The 19,844-nt window shown below is 45.9% G+C and overlaps 1 protein-coding gene across 2 annotated transcripts in view; it reads left to right on the plus strand.

Annotated features, from left to right (window-relative positions):
* Positions 1 to 19,844, plus strand: part of ACAD10 (acyl-CoA dehydrogenase family member 10) — a 226,918-nt gene that overhangs the window by 129,342 nt on the left and 77,732 nt on the right. For both annotated transcript variants that reach the window (XM_063964392.1, XM_063964391.1), the window contains 4 exons: positions 12,502 to 12,675; positions 13,400 to 13,806; positions 15,247 to 15,387; positions 15,676 to 15,813. In XM_063964392.1, the coding sequence (XP_063820462.1) occupies positions 12,502 to 12,675; positions 13,400 to 13,806; positions 15,247 to 15,387; positions 15,676 to 15,813 (860 nt within the window). The remainder of the gene's footprint in view (positions 1 to 12,501; positions 12,676 to 13,399; positions 13,807 to 15,246; positions 15,388 to 15,675; positions 15,814 to 19,844) is intronic.

The following is a 19,844-nucleotide window of genomic DNA, read 5'->3' on the forward strand; positions in this document are numbered from 1 at the left end:
AAGTGCCCATGTCTCCTGCTGATCCCTTCTATCCCCATGGTCCTTACGGAGTCCCCAGCATCCTCTACGGACTACGAGAAAAAGATTTACCGGTAGGTTTAAAATCTTATTTTATCAATTAACAAAATGCACAGTGAATGAACAGAAGAAAAATCTAAATCAAATGAATATTTGGTGTGACCACACTTTGCCTTCAACAGCATCAATTCTTCTAGGTACACTTGCACACAGTTTTTGAAGGACCTCAGGAGAGGAGGTTGTTCCAAACATCCTGGAGAATTACCCATAGATATTCCATGGATGTAGGCTTGCTTAAATCCATCTGTCTCTTCATGTAATCCCAGACAGACTCGATGATGTTGAGATCAGGGCTCTGTGGGGGCCATATCATGACTTCCAGGACACTGAAAAAAGTTCTTAATGACATTGGCTGTATGTTTGGGGTCATTGTCCTACTGCAGAATAAATCTGGAGCCAATCAGACGGGCTTGTATGATGGATAAGTACCTGCCTGTATTTCTCAGCATTGAGGACACCATTAAACCTGACCAAATCCCCAATTCCATTTGCTGAAATGCAGCCCCAAACTTGCAAGGAACCTCCACCATGCTTCACTGCAGACATTAATTATTGTACTGCTCTCCAGCCCTTCGGAGAACAAACTCATCAGTCCAGAGCACCTGCTGCCATTTTTCTGCACTCCAGTTCCTGTGTTTTTGTGCATAGTTGTGTCGCTTGGCCTTGTTTCCACATGAAGGTATGGCTTTGTGGCCACAATTATTCCATGAAGACCACTTCTGGACAGACTTCTCCAAACAGTCGATGGGTGTACCTGGGTCCAACTAGTTTCTGCCATTTCTGAGCAGATGGTACTGCTGGACATAATCCTATTTCGAAGAGAAGTAAGCATGATGTGTCTTTCATCTGATGCACTAAGTTTCCTTGGCCGACAACTGTGTCTTCAGTCCTCAATATCTGTTTCTTTGTATTTTTTCAAAAGTGCTTGAACAGCACATCTTGAATCCGCAGTCTGCTTTTAAATCTTTGCCTGGGAGAAACCTTGCTTATGCATTATATCTACCTTGTGTCTTATTGCTGTGCTCAGTCTTTCCATGGTGTATGACCTGTGAAATGAAAATGTCTTCCACAACCTCACCTTTGTAGCAGAGTTTTGCTGTTCCTCACCCAGTTTTGAGCCTCCTACACAGCTGTTTCTGTTCAGTTCATAAATATGTTTCAACCTACATATTTAAATTATGATCGTTTTCACCCATTTGGTATGATTGGTTAATAATACACCTGACCATAATCCTACAAAATCCCTGACTTTGTTCAAGTGTACCTTGAAGAATTACTGGTTTGGAAGGCAAAGGGTGGTAACAAAAATTAATTTGGTTTAGATTTCTCTTCTGTTCATTTACTTTGCATTTTGTTAATTGATAAAAATAAACTATTGACACTTCTATTTTTGAAAGCATTCGTACTTGGCAGCATTTTTTCCACACCTGCCTAAAACTTTTGCACAGTATTGTATATATTTACGTTTAAGCTGTTTGATTATATAACAGAAACTCCACACTCCCTTGCTTTTTTGGGGTCGATGGAGTTGAGGGCAGGGTGTGAGTCTGCGGGTATGGTTCATTGGGTCAACCCATATTAGGTCGACAGTCAATAGGTTGACCCCATATGGTCGTCGATAGGTTCAATAGGTAGAAATGTGAAATGTAGACAGTAGAAATGGTCAACACTGTGAAAAGGTCGACATGGAAATGGTCGACACTTTTTTTTGTTTTTGTGTCATTATATGTTAAAGCACAATTACTGTACCACTTTGCTCGCCATGCTTTGGGCGGGTTACTATTCCCAATCATAGTCCACGTGGATGGTAAAGGATGGGGAAAAAAAAGTGTTGACCATTAGACCCTGTTGACCTTTTGTACCTGTCAACCTTATCTTCTTTATACCTTTTACATGTCGACCTATTGCCTGTTGACCATATGGGGATGACTGTTGACCTAATATAGGTCAATCTGTCATCCGGTTACCGAGCTTGATGCGTACTTCTACATACTAAACGCTAAAACTTGCTATAGACCCAAGGTTTCTGCTGCTTGGCCCAAGAACTGAGCTGCCAAATCATTGTTCAGTATGGTCGCATGCATGAGGGACCAAGTAGGCCAATACTTGAATCGGCCAAGCAGTCTAATAATTCTGGCGTCACTGCAGCCTTCTTGTCTGTATACTATTTTCATACAACAGCTGATTTGTTTTCTTCCAAATTCATTTACCAACACTCACAATAATGACTGTCAATCTATAATAACAAAAGACATGATAGGGTATTGTGTTTTTTTAATTTGGGTTCCATATGACTCCACAGGGGAACATCGGGGTTGTAGGTGTTGGGATCAGGTCCTAGGCACCAAACAGTTAAACTTTTCAGATTTCCCAGGATGCCTCGGTCCTCTTTCTTATAACCCCGCCTCCATGATCATGCAGGTCAGTTTTCTGTTGGTGCCAGCAGGAAGCTGGATGCACCTTTTTACAAGGGGCTGTTATTTTGCAGCCCCAAGCTTTTTTCTTAATTTTTATTTTTTCACTTTACAGTATTGAGCCTGTCAGCACTGGAAGTCTGAGGGGCCACACGGTGCAACTAGCATCGCTCACGATGTGGTGACCCCTGGACTGCGTGGCCAGCACCGGGGAGCAGGTAAGAGGGTCCACTAAAACTGCAGTCCGCCGTGCGTCCCGGGAGATGGACAGCGGTGCTGGCGTGGACACTGACACCGCTCAGGGACTCCACTAGACCACCAGGGCATTGAGGCACAGGTTGCAGTGCGTTGCACTGATTTTACAAGGGGCCTCTCAGTACCAGGGGTTGAGTGCCAGCATAGGGAAGGGAGCGCTCAACCTGTAGCCCCTCCCCCAGCTTTGGGCACCGGTCCACCACGGACTTCCCGCCTTCTTGCTGCCTTAACACACCCATCTCCCCTCAGAGACTCGGGCAGCCATCTCAATGCAAGCAATCCATGTCTCCGGGAACGATGGGTCTAATCTCCCTGTAAAAACGTCTCCAAGGATTGTGAAATCACTTATATCCTACCTGCTACAAACAAAGCTTACTAGTTGCTAAAGTGCTCATTGCAGTTGTATTATTGTAATTCTCTACATCAGTGGTTCTCAAACTCGGTCCTCAGGACCCCACACGGTTCACGTTTTCCATCTCACTCAGCAGCTGCACTGTGTATGACCGACTGTTACATTTTAAAAATCTACAGGTGACCTGCAAAAGATGAACCGTGGGGGGTCCTGAGGACCGAGTTTGAGAAACTGTGCTCTACATTGTATGTGACTTGTGCTAGTTTCTGCTGTCTGATTTTTCTCATTTCAGCTTTCCATGTATGATATCTATCCCTCTTTTTTCTGTGCCATGTGACCAGATGCTTTTAGGGGTCTTTACATATATTTCAGCACTGCTGCTGAATATAGTCATATACTGTATTACGACATCCATGCTGTTGTTATGATACAACTGTGTGTGGGCGACTCTCCTATATTGCAGTTATGTCTAACAAGGCAAAAAGTCGCCAACAGCCAGACACCCCAGTTTTACCATCATGTAGATTGTGCTCTACAGGATTATCTGTACAGGATGGGCTTTGTGTGAACTGCTATGCACCTCCTGGCTAGTCAACATCTCCAGCACTTAATCAAGAGCCTCCATGGGTTTCTTTCTCTCAGTTACTGGGTACTTTAGTGGACTGGCTCACTCCCCCCATGGAACCTCATATGTTAGCAACATAGGATTGTAATTGGTGTCCCAATTACTAATCCATCTTGGGTGGATACTCTTAATAATACGGTTAAGAGCCTAGCCCAGACATCTGGCTTTGCAAAAGATGTTACCTGGGACTAAACAATCCTCTCGGCCCACTACCAGGACCACACCTTCATCTCAATCCATTGTGTCAGACTCGAGTCATCTGCTGAGGGAGGTGAGGACAGAACTCAACACAGTGGAGGTGGCAGCTTTGATTGATGCTATAAGGTAGATTCTCCAAATGACGGAAGAGGAACCTGAGCCTGTTGCTAAGAAAACTGATGTTTTTAAGCGACAAAAGATAATTATATCAGAATTTCTACATTCAGATCATCACATGGAAATTAGACAGGAACCCTGGAAAAGTCAGGGTAGAAAGTTTCCTATATCTAAATTATTGGCATCCCGTTACCCCATCCCTACAGAGGATTGTGCTAAGTGGGAGGCTCCTCCTCCAGTGGATTTGCATATCGCATGTCTAGTTAAGACGTCCACTCTGCCTGTCACTACTGTTTCCTCACAAAAATCCCACAGATAGACAAATCAAAAATTGCCTTAGGTCTATATTTTTCCACTGACGCTGTTAATAGACCTACAGTAGCTGCATCTTGGGCTGCAAAAGCCATTGAATCATAGTTACAGGCCATAGAGGAGGAATTTCCCTCAAATATATCTGAGGACTGCATGTCATATTTGGCCCTCATTAAACACACAGCTTCTTACATTCGTGAAGCTTTTTCTGATGCTGGAGTATTGGCAGCAAAGGCGTTCACCACTTATGTACTGACACGGCGCATTCTCTGGCTACATTCCTGAAAAATTGACCTTGATTTCAAGAAAACATTGGAATTTCTCCCTTTACGGGTGAGGTGTTAGTTGGAGCTGAATTGGACAAAATTGTCACTGCCCTGGCTGCAGCTAAGACAGCCTTTCTCACGTTCACTTACCCCACGTGTTTAGAGTTCTAGTTTTCGTTCCTTTTGCCCCCAAGGCAAAGCGAAAGGACAAACATCTAACACAAAGACTAAGCTCAAGACCAAGCAACCATGGTCTGCATGACAACCTCCATCAAAACCTGACAAGCCCGCAGCCTGAAGGGGCGGGCCTCCTCATGGGGGACCCCAGCGTGGGAGACGGACTTCTTCACTAGGTGCATGTCTGGAATCTGACCACTTCAGACGCTTAGGTGCAAGAGGTGGTCTCTAACTAGTATATGCCGTTTCATTCAAAAGACGCCCCCTATCCACAGTTCTTTTGCATAGGCTTTCCCTCAGACTCTCAAAAGGCTTTAATTCTAGTTTTACGATCGCTACTGCAATCAGTTGTGATAATACTGGTTCCTCAGTCTCAATGCGGCAAGAGCTATTATTCCTCCCTGTTTCTCGTGCCCAAGCCCAACGGTTCTCAAGGACCCATCCTCAATCTCAAATCTATCAACAGATTTGTGCAAGTCCCCAAGTTTCGCATGAAAACTCTGTGTTCCATAGTCCTTACTATGGAGCCGGGGGACTTTGTGGTATCCGTGGACATTCAGGATGTGTATCTGCATATACCTATTGCTCCTTCACAAAACAATAGTTATGTTTTGCTGTATGCAACCAACATTTTTAATTCCAGGTGTTACCTTTTGGGCTGGCTATGACACCCAGAATTATTATGGCAGTCATGGCAGCACGGCTGCGTCATCTAGACAACTTACTGCTCCTAGCCACCTCACAAGAGGTCTTGAGACAACATCTTCAAATTACGATGGCCTATCTTCAACATCACGGATGGCACATCAATTGGAAAAAGTCATCCCTTATGCCATCACAGCGGATGTTACACCTGGGAGCTATCACTGACCTGGTTTGGGAGTGTTGTGGACTCGGGGTTTCTTCCGATGACCGGGAAGAGGAACCGCAACTGGGCCGCAGCAGAGATGGCCGAATGTAGGTTTTCTTCATGCAGGATTTGGATGACAGGCAGGAGGCACGTGTGGATGCGGGAGGTCTCCTGAAAAGACAAGACTTGAAGAGGTGCTGATGAATTTGGTGAAGAATACCGTGAGCTCACCGAGAGCGATACTGAGGAGCTGGGAGACACTGAGGTGCTTGGAGACGCTGAGGTATTTGGAGGTACTGAGGTGCGTGAAGATGCTGAGGTGCTTGGAGGCACTGAGGTGCGTGGAGACGCTGAAGTGCTTGGAGGCACTGAGGTGCGTGGAGACGCTGAGGTGCTTGGAGGCACTGAGGTGCGTGGAGACGCTGAGGTGCTTGGAGGCACTGAGGTGCGTGGAGACGCTGAGGTGCTTGGAGGCACTGAGGTGCGTGGAGACGCTGAGGTGCGTGGAGACGCTGAGGTGCTTGGAGGCACTGAGGTGCGTGGAGACGCTGAGGTGCTTGGAGGCACTGAGGTGCGTGGAGACGCTGAGGTGCTTGGAGGCACTGAGGTGCGTGGAGACGCTGAGAACACTGGAGACTGTGAGACGGAGGACCCGCTGAATGCTGGAATCACTGGAGACTGCAGAACAGGGAACACGTTTGCACAAGGGAGCACTGAAGTCTGTCACTAAGGAGAGACGATGCTCAGGCGCCGGGCTCTGTCCGGCGTCCACCTTTGAATTCCCCGCCTTCCTCCGATTGGCGGAGGGGAGCCAGCGACGTCATCCGCCCACCACCCACGTGACAGCCGGGCGCAATGGCGGCGCCCACGCTCCGGGGAACGGCCGGGAGCAGCGCCGCCAGACGCCGGGACCCAGCGACCACCGGAGGCGGGGACCGCCAGGAGGACCAGCGGTCACGCAGGGGTAAGCGCGGCGGCCGCTGCCCCTGGCATGTGACAGGAGCTCTATTGGATTCTGCAAGTCAGCTGCTCTTCCGGCCAGCAGACAAAATCTCAAGACTGCAGGACCGAGTTCCCAAGTTGCTTCAGCCTCGCCGAGTGTCCATTCATTCAGACATGCAAGTCCTCAGAATGATGGTCTCCACCTTCGACGTGATGGAATATGCTCAGTTTCATTCTCGCCCACTACAACTTCTGATCCTCGCCAAGTGGATTGGACAGCCACATCTGATCAGATCACAAATGATAACTCTCACTCCGGAAGTACGCCTGTCTCTCATTTGGTGGCTCCAGACAATCCACCTGGATAAAGGACAACCCTTTTGGATCCCAAAATGGGTACTCCTCACCAAGGATGCCAGCACTCGTTTCAGGGGCATTGGACCCAGATAGAATCTCATTTACCAATGAATGTCCTGGAACTACGAGCTGTATACAAAGCCTTAACTCTGGCGCAAAGCGTCCTTCAAGGCAGGCCTGTCCAGGTTCAGTCCGACAATGCCACGGCAGTGGCTTATCTCAATCACCAGGGCGGCACTCGCAGTCAGATGGCGTTGCAGAAAGTGGTCCAAATTCTCAAGTGGGCCGGACTTTACTTTCCAGCCATCTCAGCCGTTTTCATTCCAGGGACCCTCACCTGGGAAGCAGACTTACTCAGTCGTCAGGATGTTCATGTGGGTGAATGGTCCCTACATCCCTCCGATATCCCTTCTGCCAAGGGTTCTATGGAAACTCAAACAGGAAGGAGGCAACTTCATCGTAGTGGCTCAGACGTCATTGGTTCTCCAACCTACAGTGTCTCTCAGTGGCGAGGGATGTGCAGTGAGGTAAATGGCTCAGTAGGCACTGGTTTGCACCAGAGCCAGATTTACACACAATATATGAGCCAAAGTGTACATCTGGGCATTATACACAGGTGCAGCAGTATAAACTCCTGGAGATTTTGTGAGTTTTGATCAGAGATGTGCGTAAACGATAGACAGGTGAGGCACTGCCTCACCCTCTATAGACTTTTTATTCCAGAGTTTTGACTGTAAAAGTAATTAGAATAATGCAAAGAAGATATTTCAAACATATTATTTGTAGTTTTCATATACGTTATACAGTAAAAACTTTGGCACAAATGTTGGTATGACAGGAAAGGCTTTGCCTCGCCTCACCACACATCACTGTCAGTTGGTGTTGACCTCCAACTGCAACTATGTCAAGACCTCGTGTCTCAGGCACCGTATCTACGCCTGGTCCTGGCACAACTGTCTTTGACGGCTTGGCTCTTGAATCTTTCATATTGAGGGCAAAACGTTTTTCTTCCTCAGTTGTGCAAACCATACTTAAGGCACGAAAACCAGCCTCAGCCCATATATACTATAGGGTGTGGCATACTTACTTACAGTGGTGCAATACCAAGCGCTATGACCCTACTGTCTTCAGACTAGCCATAATACTTGCCCTTCCACAACGTGGATTCGGCCTCGGGCTTCGCCTCGCTTCCCTCAAAGTGCCTATTTCTGCTTTGCCGGTATGGTTTCAACGCAGGATTGCTTCGCTACCAGATGTTTGCACCTTCCTACAGGGCATTGTCTGGGTCCAGCCTCCCTACGTATTTTAAGTGGCTCCATGGGATTTTTCCGTGGTTCTAGATGCTCTTCAGCAGCCTCCATTTAAACCTCTATAGTCTGTTGATCTGAAATGGTTGACTGCAAAGACTTGGGGCCTACTTCAGACCTGATCGCTAGGGTGCGTTTTTTGCATCCCTGCGATCAGGTAGTCGCCGCCTACAGGGGAGGAGGAAATCGCTGTGCAGGGGTGCGATCGAATGCAGGAGAGCGCCAACAAACAGAAGTTTGTGCAGTTTCTGCACAGCCCAGGACTTACTCTTCCAGTGCGATGATCGGGGCCAGAGCTGACATCAGAAACCCTCCCTCCAAACACCTGGTCCCTCCTGCGTTTCTTTGGACACTCCTTAAAAACGGTCAGTTGCCACCCACAAACGGCCTCTTCCTGTCAGTCACCTTAAGATCGCTTTTCTCGTTGCGGACTTATGCGCCTGTGCATTGCGGTGCATGTGCAGCTCAGACCTGATCGCAGGCTGTACGAAAATGCAGCCTATCGATCAGGTCTGAATTAGGCCCTTTGTTCCTTCTGGCCATTGCATCGACCAGACGGGTGTTGGATTTGGACGCACTCTCCTGTCACCATCCTTTTCTGATATTTCATCAAGGGAGGGACTGTTCTCCATACTCGACCGGGTTACCTACCAAAGGTGGTCTCCCGTTTCCACTTGAATGGGGAAATTGTAGTTCCGGCCTTCGTATCCCCAGATCTCTCACCAGGAGAAATTTCTCTGGATGTGGTTCGGGATCTCCGTATCTATGTAGATCGGACCAGTTTGCTTAAAAAATCGGATTCCTCCTTCATCCTCTATGGATTTCACAAACGTGGTTGGACATGGATTAGGATGGCTATCGCACAAGATTTTCCAGTACCAGCTTCAATCTCTGCTCATACTACACAGTCTGTGGGATCGTCATAGACGACGCGCTGTGGTGCGTCCGCTGAACAGTTATGCAAGGTGGCTACGTGGTCTTCTATCCACACCTTTCTTAGGTTCTATGCCTTTGACTCATTCATCTCCCAGGATGCTTCATTTGGACGCCAGATTCTGCTATCCACACAGGAGCATCCCACCCTTGAAGTACTGCTTTAGGACATACCTGATGTTCCCCTGTGGAGTCCTATGGAACCTGAAGAAGAAAAGGAGAGTTATGGTAGACTTACCTGTGTTAACTCCCTTTCTTCGAGGTCCATAGGGTCCACAGAGTGGATGGTAATGGATTCCCGGTGGTCGGGATCCCGTAGGTCAGAATTCCGACTCCGGGTTCCCGTCCACCAGAATGCTGGCAGCGCTAGAAAGCTTTGGCGCAACTGTCGGCATTCTCTGCGGTCGGGATCCTGGAGTCAGTATTCTGACTGCCGGGATCCTGACCGCCAGGATAGTAACTACATCCCCCAGAGAGCCCCCTCCCTGACACACGTGGCATATATAGGTTTTCGGCTTTGGTCACTGGTTCCTTTCTACTGTCTGTGGTAGTGTGTTCTTATGTGTACCATCGCTTTCTTCTCTCTTATCCTCTTCCTGCTTTGGCCTTGTTAATAAAATTGACCTGCCTGAGCATGGAGGCGGAGTTATAAGGAGGTTGACTGAGGCATCCTGGGAAATCTGAAAAGCTTAACTGTTTAAAGCCCAGGACCTGATCCCACCACCTACAACCCCAATGTTCCCCTGTGGAAGCTATGGACCTCGAAGAAAGAGAGTTAAGTTAAATCGACCATAACTCTCATTATCCAGATCCTGCACGTACCAGTTGTCCAGTATAAGTGTGTGTGTTCAGCAATAAGAGTAGCAGTCTCATCAGTGTATTCCATTCTGCAGAAGGTAATTGAAGCTATATGTTGGGCTCAATTAGCCGCGAGTTATTTTATGTTTTCTCCCATGTTAATAATTGGCACACTTTGTGTGTTAATATTGCTGATAATATTGGAACAACTTAATTTAGTTCCACCTGGCAGATGACGCACATTAACTTTGCAGTGCGCGATCTATCCAATGTGCATGAAAGAGTGGGAATACCATGCTGAACCTCAAAAAAGTGGTAAATAAGATAGCTAGTGCCCACAGGGAAAGTGTAGGTGTCTGTTGTGAGGTCTCACAGACGTGAATATTAAATATTTTATGTATGGATGAAAAATGATAGCCAGCGAGTGTATTTCAGCAACTACATTTATTTAGAGTATTTTGTGGGCATTTGAATGTCTCTACTGTGTTTTGTGTTTATATACAAGTAGGAAAAAATGGAAAACAAACTACTGCAAATTAAAAAAAAAAACCCTGTTCCATTCCTTCAACACATCCTCATACATTGGGGCAGATGTATTAACCTGGAGAAGGCCTAAGGAAGTGATAAACCAGTGATATGTGCAAGGTGATAAGGCAGCAGCCAATAAGATCCTAACTGTTAATTTACATATTGGAGCTGATTGGCTGGTGCCTTTATAACCTTGCACATATCACTGGTTTATCACTTCCTTATGCCTTCTCCAGGTTAATACATCTGTCCCATTGTCCCCACATCATTTAAATCTATTTCTCCACTTTTTAGAGAAAATGACATGAAAAATGAAGTGCCATTTGGGCAGATGTATTAACATGGAGATGGCATAAGGAAGTGATAAACCAGTGATAAATGCACGGTGATACACGCACCAACAAATCAGCTCCTAACTGTTAATTTACATATTGGAGCTGATTGGCTTTTGCATTTATCACCTTGCATTTATCAACATCTGCCCCATTATTTGCTATTGCGTCTTTATTTAAACACCTTTAAATACATTGTTATGCAGTAATAGTGGTGTTCCTGAGGTGTACTGCTCTATGGGGCAGATGTATGAAGTAGTGAAAAGTTTGAATAAGTGTGCCAGTGGAGAAGTATACATTTTGCTTTTTTAATTGGAGCTTGCTTTGTTCTATTTGTTTCCGCCAACTTTGGCTCTGGAAGACCCATAGTTCACCCAATAGTGTGCCTGATTCGGAGATGTACTCAGACCTGATGACCGGCAGTCTGCACTGCTCATGTGCCGCAATGAGATTTATTTGCAAAGTGATTGACAGTGGGACCACTTGGGGGGGTAATGGGAAGTGGCGGCAAAGATGCAGACATATCGTGACCATTTTGGGTGCGTGTCTCCTGTATGCAGCTACAATGGCTCTCGTGTTTTACTTCCTGCGGCCATGCATTGTGACCATAGTGCATAGGACCATAGGGCAGAAGTTTGATAATCAAATGGTCTGCGACAGACGCCACGTCTTTTTTACGCAGTAGCCAGGACTCGAAAAGCCACCAGAGGGCGTCTCGATATAAATTCAGGTGGCTGCAGCATTTGAATATTTTTTGCACAGCCGCTGCGTAACTGTAACTGTATTACCGCACATCTCTGACTCAGGCCCTTACTACAACTCCTCAGGCCCTCCACTTGGGGTCAGAACATGATTGACATCCAGGTGAATGGATCTTCACAAGAAAAATAATTGCGAGTATATACAGGGAGTTCATAAAGTTCCTCCACAGTGAGCATTGTTTCTGGCTGCAGATGTCTTCTGCAGCTGTGGGAGGCCAGAGAGGCACAACACTTTCAACACGTAATGTAGATAAGTACATAACAAATTCTCTTTTCTCATGTAAACAATTATGTTGTCATATTAGAACATAATGGGTGGGATGTAATGGCGTCCGAGATCGCCGGAGGTGCAGGATGCCAGGCGATCGCTGGTGTGGGTTTTTAAAGGGGCAATCATTTACAAGGCCTGGTTTTGCCTTGTAAATGATTGCCCCTTTTAAAAAAAAACGTCCGAGATCAGCCGGCATCCCGCACTTCCGGCGATCTCAGGCGCCATTACATCCCGCCAATTGCTGGGAGACTTGCTTGGCAGACATTCACTTTATGAACTTCCTACATATGAAGGGATGTGGGTTGCATTTTCTAACCTGTCTCCTATTTATATGCATCATCCAAGCAATCACAATCCACTGTCTGAAAATATACATATGATTTAATGTTTATTTATGGGAGAATGACTTTTAGTACTTAAACATGGTATGTTTTAAACATGCCCAGTTTATGAATGGTAGTAACAAAATATGATATGTCACCAAGGCATTATTTCTCTTTTATTAAAGTTGAAAATAACATGAACAGTTAGGTAACAGAGAGCTTCTAAAATTACAGTATATTGTTTGCAATTAAAGCGTCACATATTTATGACATGGATATTAGCTTACAATTCTCCTTTATGTAAGGGCTGAAAACCTATGATTTGAAAGAGCTGGGGATTCCCACTGCAGAGGAATACTTTGATCAGTACTGTGAAAACAGAGGAATTCCTAAGGTCGAGGGCTGGAACATCTACATGGCCTTCTCATTTTTCCGACTGGCAGCAATCCTGCAAGGTGTATACAAGCGTTCACTCACAGGTACAGTCCAGGCGCCAAAGAGAAGACTATAAACAAGTGGGATCAGTACTAAATGCCGCCGGCCGAAATACCGACGCCGGAATCCCGACCACACAATCCCGACAGGGGTGGCGAGTGGAACGCAGCCCCTTGCGGGCTCGCTTCGCTCGCCACGCTGCGGGCACGGTGCCTCGCTACGCTCGGCACACTATTATATTCTCCCTCTATGGGTGTCGTGGACACCCACGGAGGGAGAATATGTCGGGATTGTGGCGGTCGGGATTGTGGCGGTCGGGATTCCGGCGTCGGTATTTCGACCGCCGGGATTCCGGCCGGCGGCATCTTAACCGCATCCTGTTTAAACTTGTCTCAGGGTTTTATGCATCTTAAATTCAAGATTTTCTCTGTTAAAGATGAACTCTACTGTGAAAACACAGACACATGGAAACCTTAGGTACTAAGTTTTAAATGGGTCCCTACTTTGGCCTAGAAGTATTAGTTAATATTAGGACAGTCTAATAAGACAACAAGATAGTTGTCTATTCGTGATGACTTAAACTTCTTGTTTCTTTTAATACAGTCCTTTTAGCATGTGTACATTACATTGTTACTTATATTCTATTCATGTAGAAAGGAATTCCAGTCTAAATCCAAATTTTACTACTAGCCAACAAGCATTTTTGCATCTTTGACACTTGGTGCTTGAAGGTAATGCTCCTTTGAATCCCACCTTAATCTCTTGCAGGACAGGCTAGCTCAGCAAATGCAGAAGCTGGAGGAAAAGTAGCTGAACTCATGGCTGACATAGCTTGGGATTTTGCTACCAAAGAGGGTTTTCGGGTATTCAAATCTCATTCAGGAACCACTTCTAAAAATCCGACAACAAGATTTTACAGTACATGGAATAGAATATTAAACGTGAGACCTTCAGAGAACAAAACCTCTATTACAAGTTCTTCAGCCTCTGTTCATTCTGCTCAGAAAGGTATTCTGGTCATCTCCCCCGATGGTCTTTCTGCAGAGGCCAAAAACTTGTACAGTAAATTGAAGGAGTTTATAGATGTTCATATTTATCCTGTTGAGCAAGAACTAAGGAATTATCAAATTTCTGAGAACAGATGGACACCTCACCCATTGATTGAAGACCTTAAGGTAAAGTTAAACTAACTTAAACTTCCTAAGAGAACAGATGAAAACATTACACTAATAACCCAATTCTATACAGTGCAGTAATCATCCAGTTCTATATGTTTAAAAGTCTAAGTACAAGTTCTATGTACTGCTTAAAAGAACTCTTTACAATATTCCTTTGTGGAGACTATAATGCACCAAGGTGCATATATCAGTTGCAGCTTCTGCTTTCGACTACAATTTATATGGGACAAAGCTTGTTTTGCACCGCTTACAGCTGGTGCAAAACACAGCTGCCAGGCTGTTAACCAACCAGCCCCATTCTAGCCACATAGCACCCATACTCTACACCCTATACTGGCTGCCTGTAAGATTGCGAATCATCTTTACGATTGGCTTAATGACTTTCAAAGCACTACATGACCAGGGCCCAAGGTACCTGAAGCAGCTTCTGATTAAATACTGCCTCACTCGATTACTGCGATCTGTAGATGAAGGACTATTAGCAGTACCTAGAATTTCCCCTAATTCATCTGGGGGTCGAGCTTTTAGTCATGTGGCTCCGACTCTGAAACTCACTTCCCCGCACAGCGCGAGAGGCCCCAACTATAGAATCCTTCAAAAGTAGACTCAAGGCTTTCCTGTTTACTCAAGCATTTCCATAATATCCCTTTAGTATCTACATGCTTCTGTATTTTATGAAAAGATGTTCTGTACTTCATTGTTTCTGTACTATATTATGCTATGTATCTGTTAAGCGCCTTGACCCCTATTGGAGAAAGAGCGCTATATAAATAAAATTATTATTATCTAAAATACTTGTAACTTTATTTTGTTGTCAAGTATTCTTGTAGGAAAATGTGTAGCTATAGGGGCAATTCAGAGTAGCACGCAAGTCTGTTTTGTGAACAGATCTTTGCCATGTTTAGCACTGCTTGCTCTGTAGCTAAACATATCTACAGTTGCGTTTCCACTTGCTGCTGAATGGGGATGAATTGGTTGTAAGGAGGATTTGCAAGTAGTTTAGTGAGGGCATGTAGTCATAATTGCGGACAATGCAAAGTGTGTGTATGCATAGTAAAGGTACAGAGCTGGTACGAGTGTGCACTAATAATGATGATGGATAGTTAACTAAGCGTATGGATATGGACGGTGCAGTGACATTTAGGTCCATGCATGCAGCTTGCGTGTGATTGCAGCCAACTTGTGCGAAACTGTGAATTGGCCCCATAACCTTTGTTTGCAGTGATTGGTGTCTTTTATTATTAGCTGTGTTCTTTAATATACTTTAATGGAAACTATTAAAGATTAATTAAATGTAGATTAGAACTCATTCAGAGTAAATGAATACACATTTGTTTGATTGTATTTAATGTTAAATGTATTCACCCTGTAGCCTGATTTGGGCATTTATAACTGTTTAATTGATGGATTTAGTTAAGGTTGAACTTTATCTTCTAGCATAAAGCAAAGTCCCAAGGATTGTGGAATCTCTTCCTTCCTCTGGAAAGTGACCCAGACGGCAAATACGGCGCCAAACTAACAAACATGGAATATGCTCATCTTTGTGAGCTAATGGGCTCCTCTCTCTATGCACCGGAGGTATGTGGTACGGTATACTGTATATAGTAGAATGTGGACAAGATGGAAAACAGTAAGCACTAGATCAGTTGGACCATTGCAGACATTCATAAACTGCAGCAAAAAAGACCAGAATAACATTTATAAAAAGGTTTATATATTGTATTGTGCAATGTTGTGTGTCAAACATACATTTGTCTTTTTTTGTTGTTGTTAAGATTACCATAAATGGGAATCTTAGAAGGTCTCTAGTTATCTGTGTGCACGGTTTTATTCTTTTCTAGTGACACTTCTTTTTCAAATATTTAGATCTTTAATTGTGCTGCCCCAGACACTGGAAATATGGAGGTGCTAGTTCGGTATGGAACAGAGGAACAGAGAGAGCGGTGGTTGAAGCCATTATTAGAAGGGAAGATCAAGTCCTGTTTTGCAATGACTGAACCACAGGTATTGAACGTTTCTTTTGTGACTTTACAGTCAGTGGTGGGTTTTAAGGTGTCAGAGGGGCATTTCTCTAACATCCTAGGGGATGTTGGGAAATGTAGTTACCATGGGGTATAGATCGGGTCCATTGGAGCCTGGCATTTTAAGAAATCATTAGTGTGTGCTGGCTCCTCCCCTCTATGCCCCTCCTGCAGACTCAGCTTAGAAAAATGTGCCCAAGGAGCTCCAGAGAGTTTTCTTCAGAAATGTATTTTAGTTTGTTATTTTCAGGCAGCACTGGCTGGCACCAGTCTGCCTGCATCGTGGGACTTAGGGGGGGGGGGGGGGGGACCGAACTAACTTCCTGTAGAGTTAATGGTTCATATCCCGGCTGACAGGACATTAAGCTCCTGAGGCGTTGTTTCACATACCCCCAGGGTGTGTGCACACGCTGGCAGCATGCCACCACCCCTAACAGATGCTGAAGATGCGGTGCGGTGAGTGCAGGCACAGGGGTCCCGGTTAGCAGGTACCCAGTGGAAATGGCGGCATAAGGGCGCGGCGGTCACTCGGCTGAGGTGCCCACTGCGGACACCCACACTGGTCTGGTGCTAGCTCTAAAAGGGGTTTTAACCCCATTTTAGCCATAAAAAGTACAATGCCAGTATAAATATTTACATAGAGACCGCGCACCATTATGGGGGCGAGGTTTCCCGGAGAGCAGGACCAGTGGTTCAGAGGCGCCATTTCCAGCGGCTCCTAACTACAGGCTGCACACAGCACACTGCTCCTCCAAAAACCTTGTTAAAATCACTATATATGATACCAGGGGGATTATAGAAAGGGGGAAGCATATAATTGTAATGGAAACCAGCTGTCTTAGTGCAGGCTTTGGTTTATGCCCAGCAGAGCACTGCTTTGACTGTGTGGCATTGTGTACTGGTCTTTCCCTCTCTATTCCACTCCATTCAGATGTTTGGGGTTTATGCGTTATTTCACTGCACTGTGTTATTTCACTTATATATTGTGTGTTATTTCACTAAACTGTGTTATTTCACCTATACTGTGTGTGGGTTCTGCTGTATCAGAATGTCTGGCAAAATGGCCGCTTGTCCCTCATGCAACACAAAGTTTTCCCTTTCACCAGGGGGATCATTGCTGTGTATTCAGTGCTCCCTTCCCTAGGACTCAGGAGGCACAATGGTTGGTCTCTTTTAGTGGACTTATAACCAATGTTAATTTGTCTACTGCCAGACAAGTGAGACAGATTCTAAATATCTGTGGAAATGATGCTGACCACAGACTGGCTTCTCGGCTCAGCCTGCTGGTCTCACATAAACGCACACTCACACATGTATTCCATTCTGACTCTGAAAATGACATGCCAGATGTGGTAGAGGGTCAAGTGAAAGCAGACACTGCTGACAACACTTATCTCCTGGTGTAGAAGCCCTACTATTAGGAGACTGAACCTGAGGAGGAGTTGTTTTTAATGTAAAAACAAAATCTATGGCCACTTTACCCGTCTCCAGGGAATTGAACACACCTTTTCAGGAAGTGTGGGTTAATCCTAAAAGAACGAAATTTTCAAAACCCAAAGTGGTTAATGCATTACTTCCCGTTTTCCCTGAGGATAGGAAGGTATGCGAAAACCCTCCGATTGTGGACACCTCAGTGTCCAGGCTGTCATGTTACATTGTATTACCTGTCACTCTGAAAGACTCGGCTGGCCGTAAAATTGAGATTACACTCAAATCCATTTACAAAGCTGTGGGCGTCACACAGCCTGTGGATGGATCACTAGGGCCATGGCTAAGTAGTCTGGTAATATAATTGAAGGGTTTCACACTATGTCTCAGGAGGATATCCTGACGCTACTACAACATATCCAAAATGCTGCTAACTTCATGAGTGAGGCACTCAAGGAGATAGGCCTCCTTAATGCCCATTCCAAGACTATGGCAGTCTCAGCTCTGTGACTGCGACAATGGAGCGGATGCTAATTCCAAGTAAGGTGTGGTAAATCTTCCTTTTACAGGGGATGCCTTGTTTGGGGACGAACTAAGCAAGTAGATTTCTAAAGCAACGGCAGGTATGTCTACCTATCTGCCATCTGCTGTCCCTCCGACTAGACGTCCCTACCCCGGCCCCTCGCTACAGTCCTTTCGTGTGACAAGGTTTATGGTCAGGTCCAGAGGTTCCTCAGATACAGCCAGAGGTACTAGAGGGAAATCCTGAAAACCTGCTGCTGCTGGGTCTCTGGACCAGGCCTCTGGATCCTCCTCCACTAAGCCCTCCGCGTGACGGTTGGCCCTGGCTGCAGGGGGACTTTCAGGTGGTGCTCAACTATTTTGCTCAGGTATGGGAGAACATCAGCTGGGACCCTTGAGAGAGGACCTTGTTTCTCATGGTTACCGGTTGTAATTTCATGTACTCCCTCATCTCAGATTCTTCAGGTCAGGCTTGCCAGCTTCATCTGTAGCAAGAGTTACCTTACAGGACGCCATTCAGTAACTGCTACAAATGCACGTTATGTTCCAGTCCCTCCTCTGTTACAAAACAGACAGTTTTATTCACTATTCGTGGTACCGAAACTGAACGGTTCGGTGTGGCCGATCTTGAACCTTAAATCCCTAAACACCTTATGGTATTCAAGTTCAGTATGGAATCTCTACGAGCAGTAGACTCTGGCCTGGAGGAAGGGAAATTCCTGGTGTCCAGGGAGAGTCTGTTGCACAGCATCAACTTGACCACTTGTCTTCTTACAGACCATGGATGGATCCTAGCCTTCCAGGAGTCTCACATGGAACTGACGCAAAGACTTCAGTTCCTGGGAATGATCCTGGGCACAGTGTCTCAGAGAGTATTCCTCCCTATGGACAAAGCCTTGACGATTCAGGCTATGGTTCACTCTGTGCTTAGACCCCGCAAGGTCACAGTACACCTTTGCGTATGCCTGCTAGGCAAGATGGTGGCCTCCTACGAGGCAATCCAGTACGGTGGGTTCCATGCCCGTCCGTTTCAACTGGATCCACTGGACAAGTGGTCAGGGTCTTGTCTGCACATTCACCAGAGAATATCCCTTTCACCAAGTGCAAGAACAGGTCTCTCGCCTAGTGGAAGGTCGGAGTTTCGGAACCCAGTCTTGGATTCTGTTAACAATGGCTGCCAGCCTCCGTGGTTGGGGGACTGTGACCCAGGGGGCCCAGTTCCAGGGAAGATGGTCGAGTCAGGAATCCTCACTTCCACTAAATGTTCTGAAACTCAGGGCAATTTACAATGCTTTTCTGCATGCCTCCTATCTTCTCCGATATCAGGCTATACAGGTGCAGTCGGACAATGCCGTGGTGATGGCGTACATAAGCCATCAGGGAGGAACAAGAAGCAGCATCGCTACTGTTCCAGGACGAGGGATTCGCAGGCTGCAGCAGTGGACGTTCTGACTGCACTGTGGACATGCCTTGCCAGTTCATGTATCTATTCCCTCCAATTCCTCTCATTCCCAGAGTTCTAAAAAGACTCAAAAGGGGAAAACGTTCAGGCAATTCTAATTGTCCGGTTTGGCCTTGCCGAGCCTGGTATGCGAACCTCCTGGCCAAGTCTCTCGAAGAGCCCTGGCCTCTACCCCTTTTCAAAGATCTTCTTCAGCAAGAGCCATTCGTCTTTCCAGACTTACCATGGTTATGTTTGATGGCTTGGAAGTTGAGAGGGAGATTCTAGCCAGAAAGGGTCTTCCATCGAGGGTTATTTCAACTATTTCAGGCCCGTAAGGTGTTCATGTCTAAGCATTACCATCGTATCTGGAAGAAGTATATTTCTTGGTGTAAAGGTAGAGGTTATTCTGCTGTGGAATTTCGCCTGGGCCGGTTTCTGCATTTCCTGCAAGCAGTTGTGGATTTGGGCCTACGGTTAGGCTCCATCAAGGTTCAGATATCGTCTCCCTCTATCTTCTTCCAGAAACAGCTGGCTGTACTTCCTGAAGTACAGGCATTCTTGAAGAGTGTTCTTCGCATTCAACCGCCCTTTGTTCCTCCCACGACCCCGTGGGATCTCAT

Source organism: Pseudophryne corroboree, chromosome 1 (assembly GCF_028390025.1).
Source record: "Pseudophryne corroboree isolate aPseCor3 chromosome 1, aPseCor3.hap2, whole genome shotgun sequence".
Lineage (NCBI taxonomy): Eukaryota > Metazoa > Chordata > Amphibia > Anura > Myobatrachidae > Pseudophryne > Pseudophryne corroboree.